Source organism: Sarcophilus harrisii, chromosome 4 (genome assembly GCF_902635505.1).
Source record: "Sarcophilus harrisii chromosome 4, mSarHar1.11, whole genome shotgun sequence".
NCBI classification, from domain to species: Eukaryota; Metazoa; Chordata; class Mammalia; order Dasyuromorphia; family Dasyuridae; genus Sarcophilus; species Sarcophilus harrisii.
Window position 1 is genome coordinate 369,027,179 of NC_045429.1, and position 12,761 is coordinate 369,039,939.

The 12,761-nt window shown below is 38.4% G+C and overlaps 1 protein-coding gene across 1 annotated transcript in view; it reads left to right on the forward strand.

Moving 5' to 3' along the window:
* The first annotated feature begins 4,575 nt into the window (after positions 1-4,575).
* NTPCR (nucleoside-triphosphatase, cancer-related) overlaps positions 4,576-12,761 on the forward strand; it is a 43,592-nt gene continuing 35,406 nt past the window's right edge. The window contains exons 1-3 of the mRNA XM_031966914.1: positions 4,576-4,682; positions 9,354-9,516; positions 11,010-11,106. Coding sequence (XP_031822774.1) covers positions 4,649-4,682; positions 9,354-9,516; positions 11,010-11,106 — 294 coding nt within the window. The 5' untranslated portion in view covers positions 4,576-4,648. The remainder of the gene's footprint in view (positions 4,683-9,353; positions 9,517-11,009; positions 11,107-12,761) is intronic.

The following is a 12,761-nucleotide window of genomic DNA, read 5'->3' on the forward strand; positions in this document are numbered from 1 at the left end:
TGAGAAAATTATATTTCAATTTGTACTCAGAATTCATCAGTTCTCTCTCTGGAAGTGGCTAGCATTTTTTAAAAATAAGAATTAAATTGTTTTTTCAAATTTTTATTGAAAATTTTGATTCCAATTTCTACTCTTCCATTCCTTTTCCCCTTCCCTGACATAGCAATTGAATATGGAATATACAAGTATAATTATGTAAAACATTTCCATATTAGTCATTTGATAAGATTTTTTTTTTCATCATGAATCTTTTGGGATTCTCTGATCCTTTGTTGTCCAGAATATGATACTGTAAAACTTCTGCTCTTTTAACATGGAAGCTGCAAAATCCTATGTGATCCTAATTGTAGGTCCACATTATATGAACTTTTTCTTTTCTGGCTGCTTGCAATATTTTCTCCTTCATCTCTGAATTCTGGAATTTGACTATCATATTTCTGGAATTTTTCATTTTGGGACCTTTTTCAGGAGGTAATCTGTGAATTCTTTCAATGTGCATTTTACCATATGGATCTAAGATATCAATCTACTGTTTCTTTATAATTTCTTAAAATATGATGCCCAGGTTCTTTCTTTGATCATAGTTTTAGGTAGTTCAATAATTCTTAAATAATGTCTCTTCAACATATTTTCTAGATTAGTTGTTTTTCTAATGAGATATTTCACATTTTCTTCTATTTTTCCCTCATTCTTTTGAATTTATTTTATTGTGTCTTGATGTCAAATGAAATCATTAGCTTTCGTTGGCAAATTCTAATTCTGACGGAATTATTTTCTTCAAGGAGTTTTGTATCTCGCCCTCCCCTCCAATTTAGCTAATTCTGCTTTGGAAACAGTTCTTTTCTTCAGGGAATTTTTCTACCTCTTTTTCCATATAGTCTATTTTGCTTTTTAATGAGTTCTTTTCTTTAATGAACTTTTGTTCTTCTTTTATCATTAGGCAAGTTCTATTTTTTAAGATATTATTTTCATCAGCATTTTTTCTGTTTCTTTTATTAAGCAGTTAATTGTTTTCATAATTTTCCTCCATTACTCTCATTTTCCCCCCAATTTACCCTCTATTGCTCCTATGACTTTCTTTTACTTTTCTAGTAATTCTAGTTGGTTTTGGATTCAATCTGTACTTTTCTTTGAGGCTTTGCTTATAAATGTTTTGACATTGTTGTCATCTTCTGAATTTGTCTTTCCTGTCACTATAGTAGCTTTTATTTATTGGTCTTCCTCCCTCCCCAAGATTATTTCTTGATTTTAAATTTTATATTTTCTATAACCTTTATCAGATTGCTTGCTATCTTGAGGAGGATAGAGGTAAGGGAGAAAGGGAGAAAAAACTAGAACACAAAATCTTACAAAAATGAATGTGGAAAACTAGCTTTACATGCATTTGGAAAAATTAAGTACTGAGGGGGGAAAAAAAATTTGTGTTAAAGTTCATCTTTAATTGAGGAGGTACTATCCCAAGCTTTAGACTTTTTCATGCTGCCATTTTCAGAGTTAATTGTGGGGATCTACAAGCTTTTGGTGCTCTCAAGTCTTATGAAGACATGGGGTTATTGCTCTTCTGAACTGCCTTCTGGTCTTTACCTAGGAAGGATCTCTCTTCCCTTGCAGCCACAAACACTAGTGCTCCTTTCTGCCTTGGAACTATGACCAGGGCCCCTGCTCTCTTGTGACCACCCAGAAGTTTTCTTCTCTGCCCTGGAAATGTGACCTAGAATTGTGCATGGGCAAAAGAGTGGCCAATCAGTGTCAGCAAAAGATAACTTGAAATCTCTTTCTGACCAGTTATCTAACCCTCTTACTGACCCTGGGCTGAGAGCCCAAAGAAACTGCTGGTACTGTTGTTGTCCTGGTGCTGTTGCCCTGATCTACACCAGCTTCCATCCTGATATCACAGACTTCTCTGGTCAAACTTCTAAGTTGTCTTGGACTGGAAAAATGTCTCAGTCTGACCTTTTGTTGGGTCTGTTGCTGCTCCAACTTTGAGAAGGTACTTTAAAGTTATCCAAAAGGTTCAGCTTGATTGCTTCTGTACTCCACCATCATATTTATGGCTTTTTGCTACACAGTAATATGGCATTTCAATGGGTGGCTAGGTGGCACAGTGCACTGAGTGCCAGGCCTAGAGTCAGGAAGACTCATCTTCCTGAGTTCAAATCTGGCCTCAGATACTTAGCTGCTCTTTTGACCCTGGGCAAGTCACTTAATCCTCTTTGCCTCAATTTCCCTCATTTGTAAAATGAGCTGAAGAAGGAAATGGCAAACCTTTGCAGTATCTTTGCCAAGAAAACGCCTAATAGGATTGGGATTGAACAAAATATGGCATAACATTGAAGTACTACAATTTGTTTCGCCTTTCTTTAACTGATGAGCAGCTACTTAATTTCTAGTTTTTTGCTACTAAAAATTGCTGAAAATATTTTGTGGTTCTAGGATCTTTCATTTTTGTTCTGACATCCATCTTTTGGTCAAAAGCTAGGTCATTTTAGTAATTTTTGTAGAATAATTCCATAATGGAATTATTTTTACCAGCTGGCTGCGATTTTGGAGTAATTATTGATTGTAACTTAGACTAAGGCTGCCTCCAGAAAACCTTCACATGAACCAATTCACAGTTTGACTGATAGTATAATATTGGAATTATCTATTAATGTATCTGTCTTTCCCTAACTATTTCAACTTTGACTTTGCCCATTTTTGTCCTTTCTGATAATAAGCTTAGTATGAAGTAGAGTCTGAATTGTATTGATTACATGTCTCTTATTATTGGTAATTTAGAACATTTTCGAATACTAAATTGCAGAGTCAGGATTTAAATCCACACCTTTTTACTTCATAATCCCATGTTCTTTGTTGTTTGAAGAGATCCTAGAGCAGGGGTGGGGAACCTTCAACCCTCTGCCATATAAGGTCTGTGAAATCATCTGCATAGTCAATTTTAAACCATATTGCGCTGAAAATTAGATAGAATGGCCTCTCATTGCTTGAGTTCTATAAACTTATAATTTTGTATGGCCTGCAAATGATGTTATAAATAGCCAAATGGCTTTTAGTAGAAAGAGGTTTGCCATTCCTGCCTTAGAGAGCATTTAGTTCAAATTCTACCATATACATATATATGTGTCTGTGTGTATTTATATATGTATACATGTGGATGCATATATATGTGTGTGTATACATATTTTAAATATATACACACGCAACGACATATACGTGACTCCTCTTTTATAATGCTACCCCAAAGTTGTCATCCAGTCTCTATTTAAAAACTTCTGTAATTAGAAACTCTTGTCCCTGTAAGGCAGCCGTTTACAAATTTGGCCATATCCAATGGTGATTTCCTGTTCCGAATTTGTATCATCAGATTACTCATCCTAAACTCAAGAGACACAAGCACAAGGCATTCACAAACCCATGGCAACTGAATAGGGGAGTATGGTTTGCTGCTGTCCTTCTCCTACCCTATAGATCAGCCTGTTCCTTACTACAAGCTCCCAGGAGCCTTATATCCTTAAAGTTCTAGTCTGCCACCAATTAAAAGGTTTTTTTATTTGAATTTTGTCACCACATAGTATGGCTCTCCAATCATTATGACTAACAGGAAACAGTGGGATGCCTGAATATGCAGAAAGGGGACAGTCGCCATCACCCATGACTTAAATTAAGTACATCCCAAGCTTCTCTTTATGTGCTTGGAATGCCACTTGGGCTTTCTCCAAAGAGGGGAGTTGCAAAGGCAGTACTAGGAGTTGAGTCCCTTCTTTAAAACTTGCTTCTCTCAGAAACAGGATTTAATTGGGGACTATCAATCAATCAATAAATCAATGCACATTTATTAAGCACCTACCCAGAGGCCTGGCACTGTGCTAACACAAACCACAAATCTCCTCAGTTGAAAAAGGTATCCTTTTATAGTGTTTTTTTTTTTTTTTTTTTTTTAAGGGGAGAGGGTCTCAACGGCATCCTAGCTGAGGCAGCCAGGGGGTGGTACACTGGTCCTGGGGTCAGGAAACCCTGACATTTAGAGCTGTGCTACCTTAAGAAAACATTTAGACTGTTTGCCTCAGTTTCCTCAATTGCAAAATGGAGATTATATAATAGCGTCTATCATCCAGGGGCCTTAAAAGGATCTAACGAAATATCTGCAAAGGGCTCGCCACAGAATGCGCCTCCTTGCAGGTACCTAAGGAATGGATGCTGTTATTACTACCGTTACTTTTGTCACCGACGTGCCCAGCAAGTCCCGCTAATGACGTCACTTCTATCAAGCGGCTTTCCCTGCAGTTCAGGAGACCATGAAGTTTTTGCCTTTGTTCGGGACTAGGCAGGCCCTTGAACTCAGGATGCACGGGGAAAGGGAGGCAGAGCGTGCGCGGGGAGCCAGCCAAGGAAGCACTCTCCGCCCCCAAGAGGAGGAGGAGGGGGGGAGGGAGAGAGGAAGGAGGGGAGGGGCAGGAGGAGGAGGGGGAAGGGAGGGAGAGAAAGGAGGGGGAGGGGCAGGGGGAGGAGGAGGGGGAAGGGAGGGAGAAAAAGGAGGGGGAGGCGCAGGGGAGGGAGAGGAAGGAGGGAGGGGAAACGGAAGAGAAAGGGGTGGAGCCGGAGGTGGTGCATCCGAGGAGGGAGGATCTGAGAGCTCCTGACCCCGGCCATGACCAAACATGTGTTCTTAACGGGGCCCCCAGGTAAAGCCAGATCCCCTGCCGCGCAGCAACCACAAGGGTGCGAGTTCCTTTCTAGAGATCTCCTCCCACGGCTCCTGGTTTTCTAAGTCCAGTTAGCAGGCTCGAGCTGAGAAACAGGGAAGGGAAGTTAGGTCCTTGTCCCGCCCTCGGTCCTTCCCGGGGATGTGCAGCACGCACGCGCTGGGTGCTCTCGGCTTCCAGGTGGAGACGGTCCCCTTACGCGCTTAGCCCGGTGCCCCTTCCCTGGCGTCCCCATCCTCCTTGTCCCTGGTCTGTTCGGCAGAGGGGGCGCCTGCAGTGCGGCAGCCCCTCCCCCTTCCTCCGCTTCCCCTCCTCCCCTTCCCCCCTCCCCCATTTTCCCCTTCCCCCCTCCCCCACGCCGCTCGGGCTGATACTCCAGCTGCTCTGGGTTCCCGGGGTCAAGGATCCAAACCGCGCCCCCTCCCCACTCCCTCCTTCTCTCCCCCCCCCCTTTCCCCTCCTCCCCCTCCCCCGCTCGGGGCTGATACTCCAGCTGCTCTGGGTTCCCGGGGTCAAGGATCCAAACCGCGCCCCCTTCCCCCTCCCCCCCCCTTTCCCCTCCTCCCCTCCCCCTCCCCTTTCCCTCCTCCCCTCCCCGCTCAGGGCTGATACTCCAGCTGCTCTGGGTTCCCCGGGTCAAGGATCCAAACCATGCCTCCTTCCCCCCTCCCCCACTCCCTCCTTCTCTCCCCCTCTTTAATAAATTTTTTAAATTTTATTTTTAATAAAAATTTTAAATTAATTATTAATTAAATTTAAAATTAAAAATTATTAATTAATTAATCAATTAATTAAATAAATAAATTATAAAATTCAATTTTTATTAATAATAATAATTATTAATATTGTTATTAATAGAGACCGTGATGGAAAACAAAATAATCAAGATTGGAGATTAAAGAACTTTATTTCTAGAATTAGCTTCCTGGCTGGGGGAGACCTTAATTATCCTTCACTTCTGACTTTTTTTTTTTTTTTTTTTTTTTTTGGTGGATGAGGGGAGGAGAAGTGAAAATGATAGATAATGAAGCCGTTAAAGCTGTTGCTTTTTAAATTAGTTTTCCGATAACAAGAGGCTATTTGTCTAGTAATTCAACTACCGAGTTCAGAGCGCTGGTCCTGGAGTCGAGAAGGCTGTCTTTAGAATCAGCCAACGAAACTTCTAGCTTGGTGGCCCTGAGCAAGTGGCCCAGATCGCTGTCTGCCTCAGTTTCCTTATTTGTAAAATGGGGATCACATCACCTGTCTGCTAGGGTTGGTGTGAGAATAAGCTGATAATATTTGTAAAGCTTTTTGCAAACTTTAAAGTATTATAGAAATGCTGGCCTTTATTTTATTTTATTTTTTTTATTGTTATAGCTTTTTATTTACAAGTTATATGCGTAGGTAACTTTTTAGCATTGACAGTTGCAAATCCTTTTGTTCCAACTTTTTCCCTCCTTCTCCCCACCCCTTCCCCCAGATGGCAGGTTGACCAATACATGTTAAATATGTTAAGGTATAAGTTACAATATAAGTATACATGTCCAAACAGTTATTTTGCTGTACAAAACGAATCAGGCTCTGAAATATTGTACAATTAGCCTGTGAAGGAAATTTTTAAAAATGCAGGTGGACAAAAATAGAGGGATTGAGAATTCTATGTAGTGGTTCATAGTCATCTCCCAGAATTCTTTCCCTGGGTGTAGCTGGTTCAGTTCATTACTGCTCCATTGGAACTGATTTGGTTGATCTCATTGCTGAGGATGGCCAGGTCCATCAGAATTGGTCATCATGTAGTATTGTTGTTGAAGTATATAATGATCTCTTGAACCTGTTTGTTTCACTCAGCATCAGTTCGTGTAAGTCTCTCCAGGCCTTTCTCAAATCATCCTGCTGGTCATTTTTTACCGAATGCTAGCCTTTATTAATAAAGTCTGTGTGATCCTGGCCAAATCCTGTAATCTTTGAGTCTATTGGCTACTTTTTAAAGACCAAATTGCAGAGAATAAACTGATTTGCCTGGAGAGTTGTTGTATGCGACTTTATGTAAATCCCCAAAGAGCATTCTCCCAGGGCACAAGATGGTTCTCAAGGTTTTTGTCTTTAAAAAGACTTTCCTGGGTACTAGTGTACCATTCAAACTATCTATCTGTTATGATAGACATTTTTGATAATGCCTCTTGTGAGGACATATGTCATCATGTACTATAGGCCACTTCAATTCATTATTCCTCTTTTCATTGCCCAGCAGAAATACTAACCTCTGGAATTTTTTTTCTAACTTAAATGTTTATTTCCACTGTTTATTGCCCTTGTAGCAAAAGCTGAGTTTGAGGTTTAAAATTTAAAAAGAACCTAGAGGAAAGCAATCAAAAACATTTAGAAACAAATTAAAAACAGGTCTCCAACTTCTGAATGGATTATATCTTAAAGTTCCATACACATTTCCCCATAAAATTAATTTTAGTTCAGGGGACATTTATTAAATAAGCACTTTTACATATACAAAGAATTATGTTAGGTTTTGGAGATACAGCTGTGAAAAGAAATGATACTCCTCCTTCCTTTAAAAGGTTGTTATGTTATGTTCACTTTCCAGGCTAGATTCTGACCAACTACTTAGTGGATCTATTATGATAATAATAGCTAATACACTGGCCAGTGTTAGGCATCTTAAAATCAGAAGTATGTTTTATCAGAGAAAAGAAGACTTTTTTCCCTTTTTTCCTAAGCACAGAAAACTTCAAAAGTACATCAACATAATGACTTATTATCTTGTCCTCATGATATCCCTTTAAGAAACATAAAATGTAGCCATTTATATAGGAAAAGCAAGATGCAAAGGTGTAGAGGGAGATAACCGAAATAATGCTTATGCTTATGTGAGAATTAAAGCTTAGGTTTCAGACTCCTAAAATTGCACTTTTACTAGAAAATATTTCTTTTCTAATTCTTTCAGTTTTCTTGAACCCTTGCATATTGTTTTTCATATTTTAGTGTCTTCAATCCTCTATAGGGATATGGAATCAGGTTGTTCCACACTAATATAATGAATATATAAAATTAAATGGTTTCTGCCTTGATAAGAAATACTTTCAAGGAATCTTACAGATTTTTTTGAGAATTTGGGTTAATCTTGCATTTTTGCAGAATAGGTTGCCATTTGATTGATATTACAAGAGAATGGTTCAAAATAATAAATTTGCCATGTACATAGGGTTTTAAAAATTTAGAGCACTGCTTTGTGAATTAGTGCAAAGAATATCCCAGTTTTAAGAGAAGGAAACTTATACGAAAATAACATTTCTAAAATATTACAGAGAAAATAATATATTTCTTAAGCATTACACTTACACTGGTCTGCAGCCTGATATTGGGTCTTATAACTGAATGTGGAGGTCTTGAAATTATGATTCGTTATCAATAAGTGTTTGATTTGCACACCTATTTTATATATCCATGTACCCAGAATCATTTAAAAATTTCTTGGGTGAAAAGGGGTCACAAGTGAAAAAAATTGAAGAAGCTCTGGTGTAGATGACTTGAACATGGTCATACAGTATGGGTATTGAGGTGATAAATCAGGTGTTCTAATTTCTGATAAAAGAGCATGCTCTTTGTAGCTCATCTCTTCTCAGAAGTTTTGGCTAGAGTGATTGGAGTCGCTCACTTAAATCAAGTCTGGATGTTTCCAGAAAGCAAAATTTAAATATGTTTTCAAGATCCTACAAGATCCCTTAGGACACACTGTTCTGCTAGCACAGCAGATGGTAATATAAATTAATTTGTTACATTTCACACCTGTAGGAATGGGCCAGAGGACCAGAAGACTGAGTATTATTTGGATGGATACTATTGGATAAAGGAACTCAGAGAAAGGCATTGTAGAGGAAAGCTGGGAGTCTAAGGGTATAAGACATAAGTGAGTCATGTAGAAGAAGGGACTCAGATGAAAAATTAATGCTTTTGAGAGACCTTGTCCCCCTAAATTGGGAATTCAATTTAATTCAACAAACATTAGTTACTAATTGAATGCAAAGATTGTGATAGATTTGTAGAGAGAGCAGCCCTTCTTTTAAAGGATCCCATTTTGCATAAATAGATAAAAATGCCCGAGGTAGTTAACTAGAAAGTGACACAGACTCCATAGTCCTTAATCAAAAGGATATATATATATATATATATATATATATATATATATATATAATTTCTTTTTTCTATGCTTCTAGTGTTAAGTAACCAAGAAATCCAAATCCTGGTTTGCATTAAGATCTTTGGCCTAGACTCCTTGGTTTTATTTCCTAGATGAAAAAAATGAGTCAACCCAAGTCTTCTGTCTGCCAGGAGAAAACAAAGGCTTATTCCATAAGGTGTAAATTGCCAGGAGAGATTAACATCAAAGCCCTTTTGTTACCTAGAATTGGCAGTGGCACCATGTGCTACAAAACTAAGCATGCTCCAGAATGTAAAAAGAAAACCCAGATATTGTGATTCTTCTTGTTTCAACTTGAGATTAAAAAGTTTTAGCACCTGGAGCAATCAGAATTAAAATAAAATAAATATTCATGGGATGCATTTGTATACTGTTGAGCGTGATTGCCATTCTAGATCTTGTAAGCTCTGGTATTCCTGGCTTTATTAATGGGTACCTTATTTTTTTTCTTTTAGGGGTTGGAAAAACCACACTAATCCAGAAAGCCAGTGATGCTCTCAGATCACTGGGTGTGCCTGTTGATGGATTTTATACAGAAGAAGTCAGACAAGGCGGGAGAAGAATAGGATTTGATGTGGTCACACTGTCTGGATTGAGGGGTCCTTTGTCTAGAGTTGGGTACTGATGTTTAAATTGTAGGGGTTTTTCCTTTTATATACTTTCAAAAAATATTAATGGGAGGCTTTCTGTTCTGATAAAATGGAAGCTTATTGTTCTGTGAACAGCTTCTAAAATCATATTCTTGGTATTCTCATCAAATTGAAGATTTCTCCCTACTTTCTTCCTCATATATGGGCATTGTGTTTAAAAAGGGATTAGGTTTTGAGAGCTAAATGAAAGGAATCTGGGTCATTTGGTCCAGAATTTGGGCATTTTCCCAGAGAAATTAAAACACAGAAATAGGTTTTGAAATCAATTTAATTCTACAAGTGTTTATTGACTATTTGCAGATATCATGTTGCATTGTGGGAAATATAAATAAGAAAACAGCACTCCTATTTTTGAAAAGTTGCCATATGTATTATCCATGTATATTTTATATACATATATATATATATATATATATATATATGTAAAATTCTAATTAAGGTAAAATGTGAAAGTATTGGAAGAACTTCCATTAAAGTACTTTATTAGTTCAGAGAGAGAAATGAGATCACTTTGGGCAGGGGAATCAGATAAAACTCCATGTACTAAACATTTATCAGGCATTTTGGTATATTAGGAATTGTGCTAGATTCTAGGAATAACAATATAATATTATAAAAGACTCTGCATTATAGGAATTTCTAGTCTATTGAGGGAAACCATCCTTACATAGTGGGAGGAAGAGAAGGAAGAAATAAGCATTTATTAAGCACCTACTTTGTGTCAGGCTGTCCTAAATGCCTGTACAGGTTTGATCTCATTTGATCATTGCAACAATCTTTTGAGGTAAGTGCTATTATCCCTAATTTACTGTTAAAGAAACTGAGTCAAAAAAGGGCTTAAGTGATTTGTCCAGGGTCACATAGCTAGTAAAAGTCTGAGACCAGTGTTGAACTCAGAACTTTCTGACTGACTCCAGGCCTAGTATTCTCTTGTCTCTAAGATAAGCCTCTAGATACATAAGGAATAAAGAATGCCTTGGACTTAGAAACAGGAAGACCAGAGTTTGAATTCTGCTGTAGATATGCATTAGTTGTGTGACCTGGGAGAAGTCATTAATGGCTCTAAGCCTCCTTATCTGTTAAATGAGGTTTAAACAAACCTCATGGAGTTGTGAATTAATATTTCTGAGTAAGGATTGTTTTTTATCTTTGCATTTCCAGTGTCTAGATAGTGCCTAGCACATAATAGGAACTTAATAAACGCTTATTGAAAGAAAGAAAAATAAATACAAAATTTGGTGATAGTGACAGTGGGTCTCAAGGTCCCTTCTGACATCATGACTGAGTATGAGGCCTCCTGGCCTGGCCCCTGAAGTGGGTGGGATGCAGTCCTTACTGCAGACGCCCAGTTTTAGGGAGGATTCAGCCCATGAGGGAGGGTAACCCCCAGGGATGGGGCTTAAAATGAGACATCTACGGAGGAAACTGATGTGATTCAGAACAAGCTGTTTTTACATCTAGGTCAGAACCTCCCGCTGGAAGACGGGAATACCGAGTGGGGCAGTATGTGGTCGACCTTATTTCTTTTGAGCAGTTAGCTCTCCCGGTGTTGAAAAATGTGAGTATTAACTTAAAGTTTCACTCCTCCAATCTTTCCCCCTTGCTCTCTGGGGGAGGTCTGACTGACCTTCTGACCAGAGTGCCATTTTTCTGAATCATGGAAGGCCAATTTTATACCTCATAGCATCTAGGCCAATTGGCTGTTTAACTGTCAGGTACTATTATTAAGTAAGCCCTAGGACATAATCACTAGAGTCCGAACATTTATTTGTCTTCATTTATATGCAAATGAGCTATTCCTTTCCATTTTAAAGCACTTTTTTTTTTTTAGCCTTGTTAGTTTTAGAGCTTGAAGGGAACTTTGAAGGCCCTATATCTCCCTACATTTTACAATTGAAGAAACTGAGGTACAGAGTGGTGAAGTTTCTTGGTTAAGGTCCCGGAGCTAGTAAATGTCTTAGCCAGAATTTGAGTTAAGATTTGAAACTAGCATTTCTTTACTCTTGTGGCTCTGACAAGTTGCTTCTTGTAGGCTGAAGTCACATTGTGGAGAATATCTGACTACAGAATTTGTATTTTATTTCATAAACAGTAAGAAGCCACTGAGGCTTTTTGAGCAGGGAACTTAAGGTATATAAATTGGAAAAGATTTTTGTTGTTGCTGTTGTCATTTATGTCAGACATGCTATGGGGGAAGGGGAATTGGAGTAGTCTAGGGGAAGAACATTTAGGATCTGAATTGTGACAGCAGCCCTGTTACTGTATAGGAAAGAATGTACAAAAAATATGGAATGGCTGTCATATTGACAAGCCTGGTAACTGATTTGATGTAAGTGGCGAGGGATAAGAAAGGATGAAAAATGACAGCTTTCTGAATCTTGGATAAGTCCTAACAATAGAAACAAGGAAGGTGGGAGAAGGCATGGTTAGAGACAAGATAGAAGAGTAAGTTTTGGACACATTGGAGTTTGAGGTACCAGTGGGTCATTCAGAGGAAGATACTCTTTGAACAATTAGAGATTTGGGATGAACAGGAGGCATTGGGGCTAGATCCATAGTAGTGCTCATTGATGTCATGTGAATGACATCAGCTTTGGAGAAAGTGCGGAAAAAGAAAAGAGAGCCAAAGGCAGGGCTTTAGAGAACATCCACACTAGGAGATGTGAAGAAAATGATAATATGGGTGACTAAGATGAATCGGTCAGACAGGAGATTCAAGAAAGAGCAGTGTTACCGAAGAGAGAGAAGGGGTGTCTCAAACCCACCAAATTCTGTAGACAAGTAGAAGAAGAGGAGAACTGAAGGATGGCCCTTGGATTTGATGATGGTGGCCTTTGAGAACTGAGTTTCAGTAGAGTAGTTGAGCAGGAAGCCAGAATTTCTTCAAGCTTAGTAATAAAGGGGAGGAGAAGGGACTGATTTAGAAAATTTAGCCTTTGTGAACAGGTTATTCATTGAAATAACAAGTGCTCTATTCTGTTTGAGAAACTTTTCTTTTTTTTTTTTTTTTTTTTTTTTTTGCATTATTTTTGATATTGCCTTAGATGATCTTAAGAAAATCAATCCTTTGGGGGAGTTTATGATCTTCTCTCATTGTTTAAATATATGTTTCTTTATCCACTGTTTTATTTCATTTTCCCTAAAAAGAGAAGTGCCATAGGATATCAAGTGTGCATGTTTTTTGCCAGGATGGAGAACGGGAGAAACAAATGG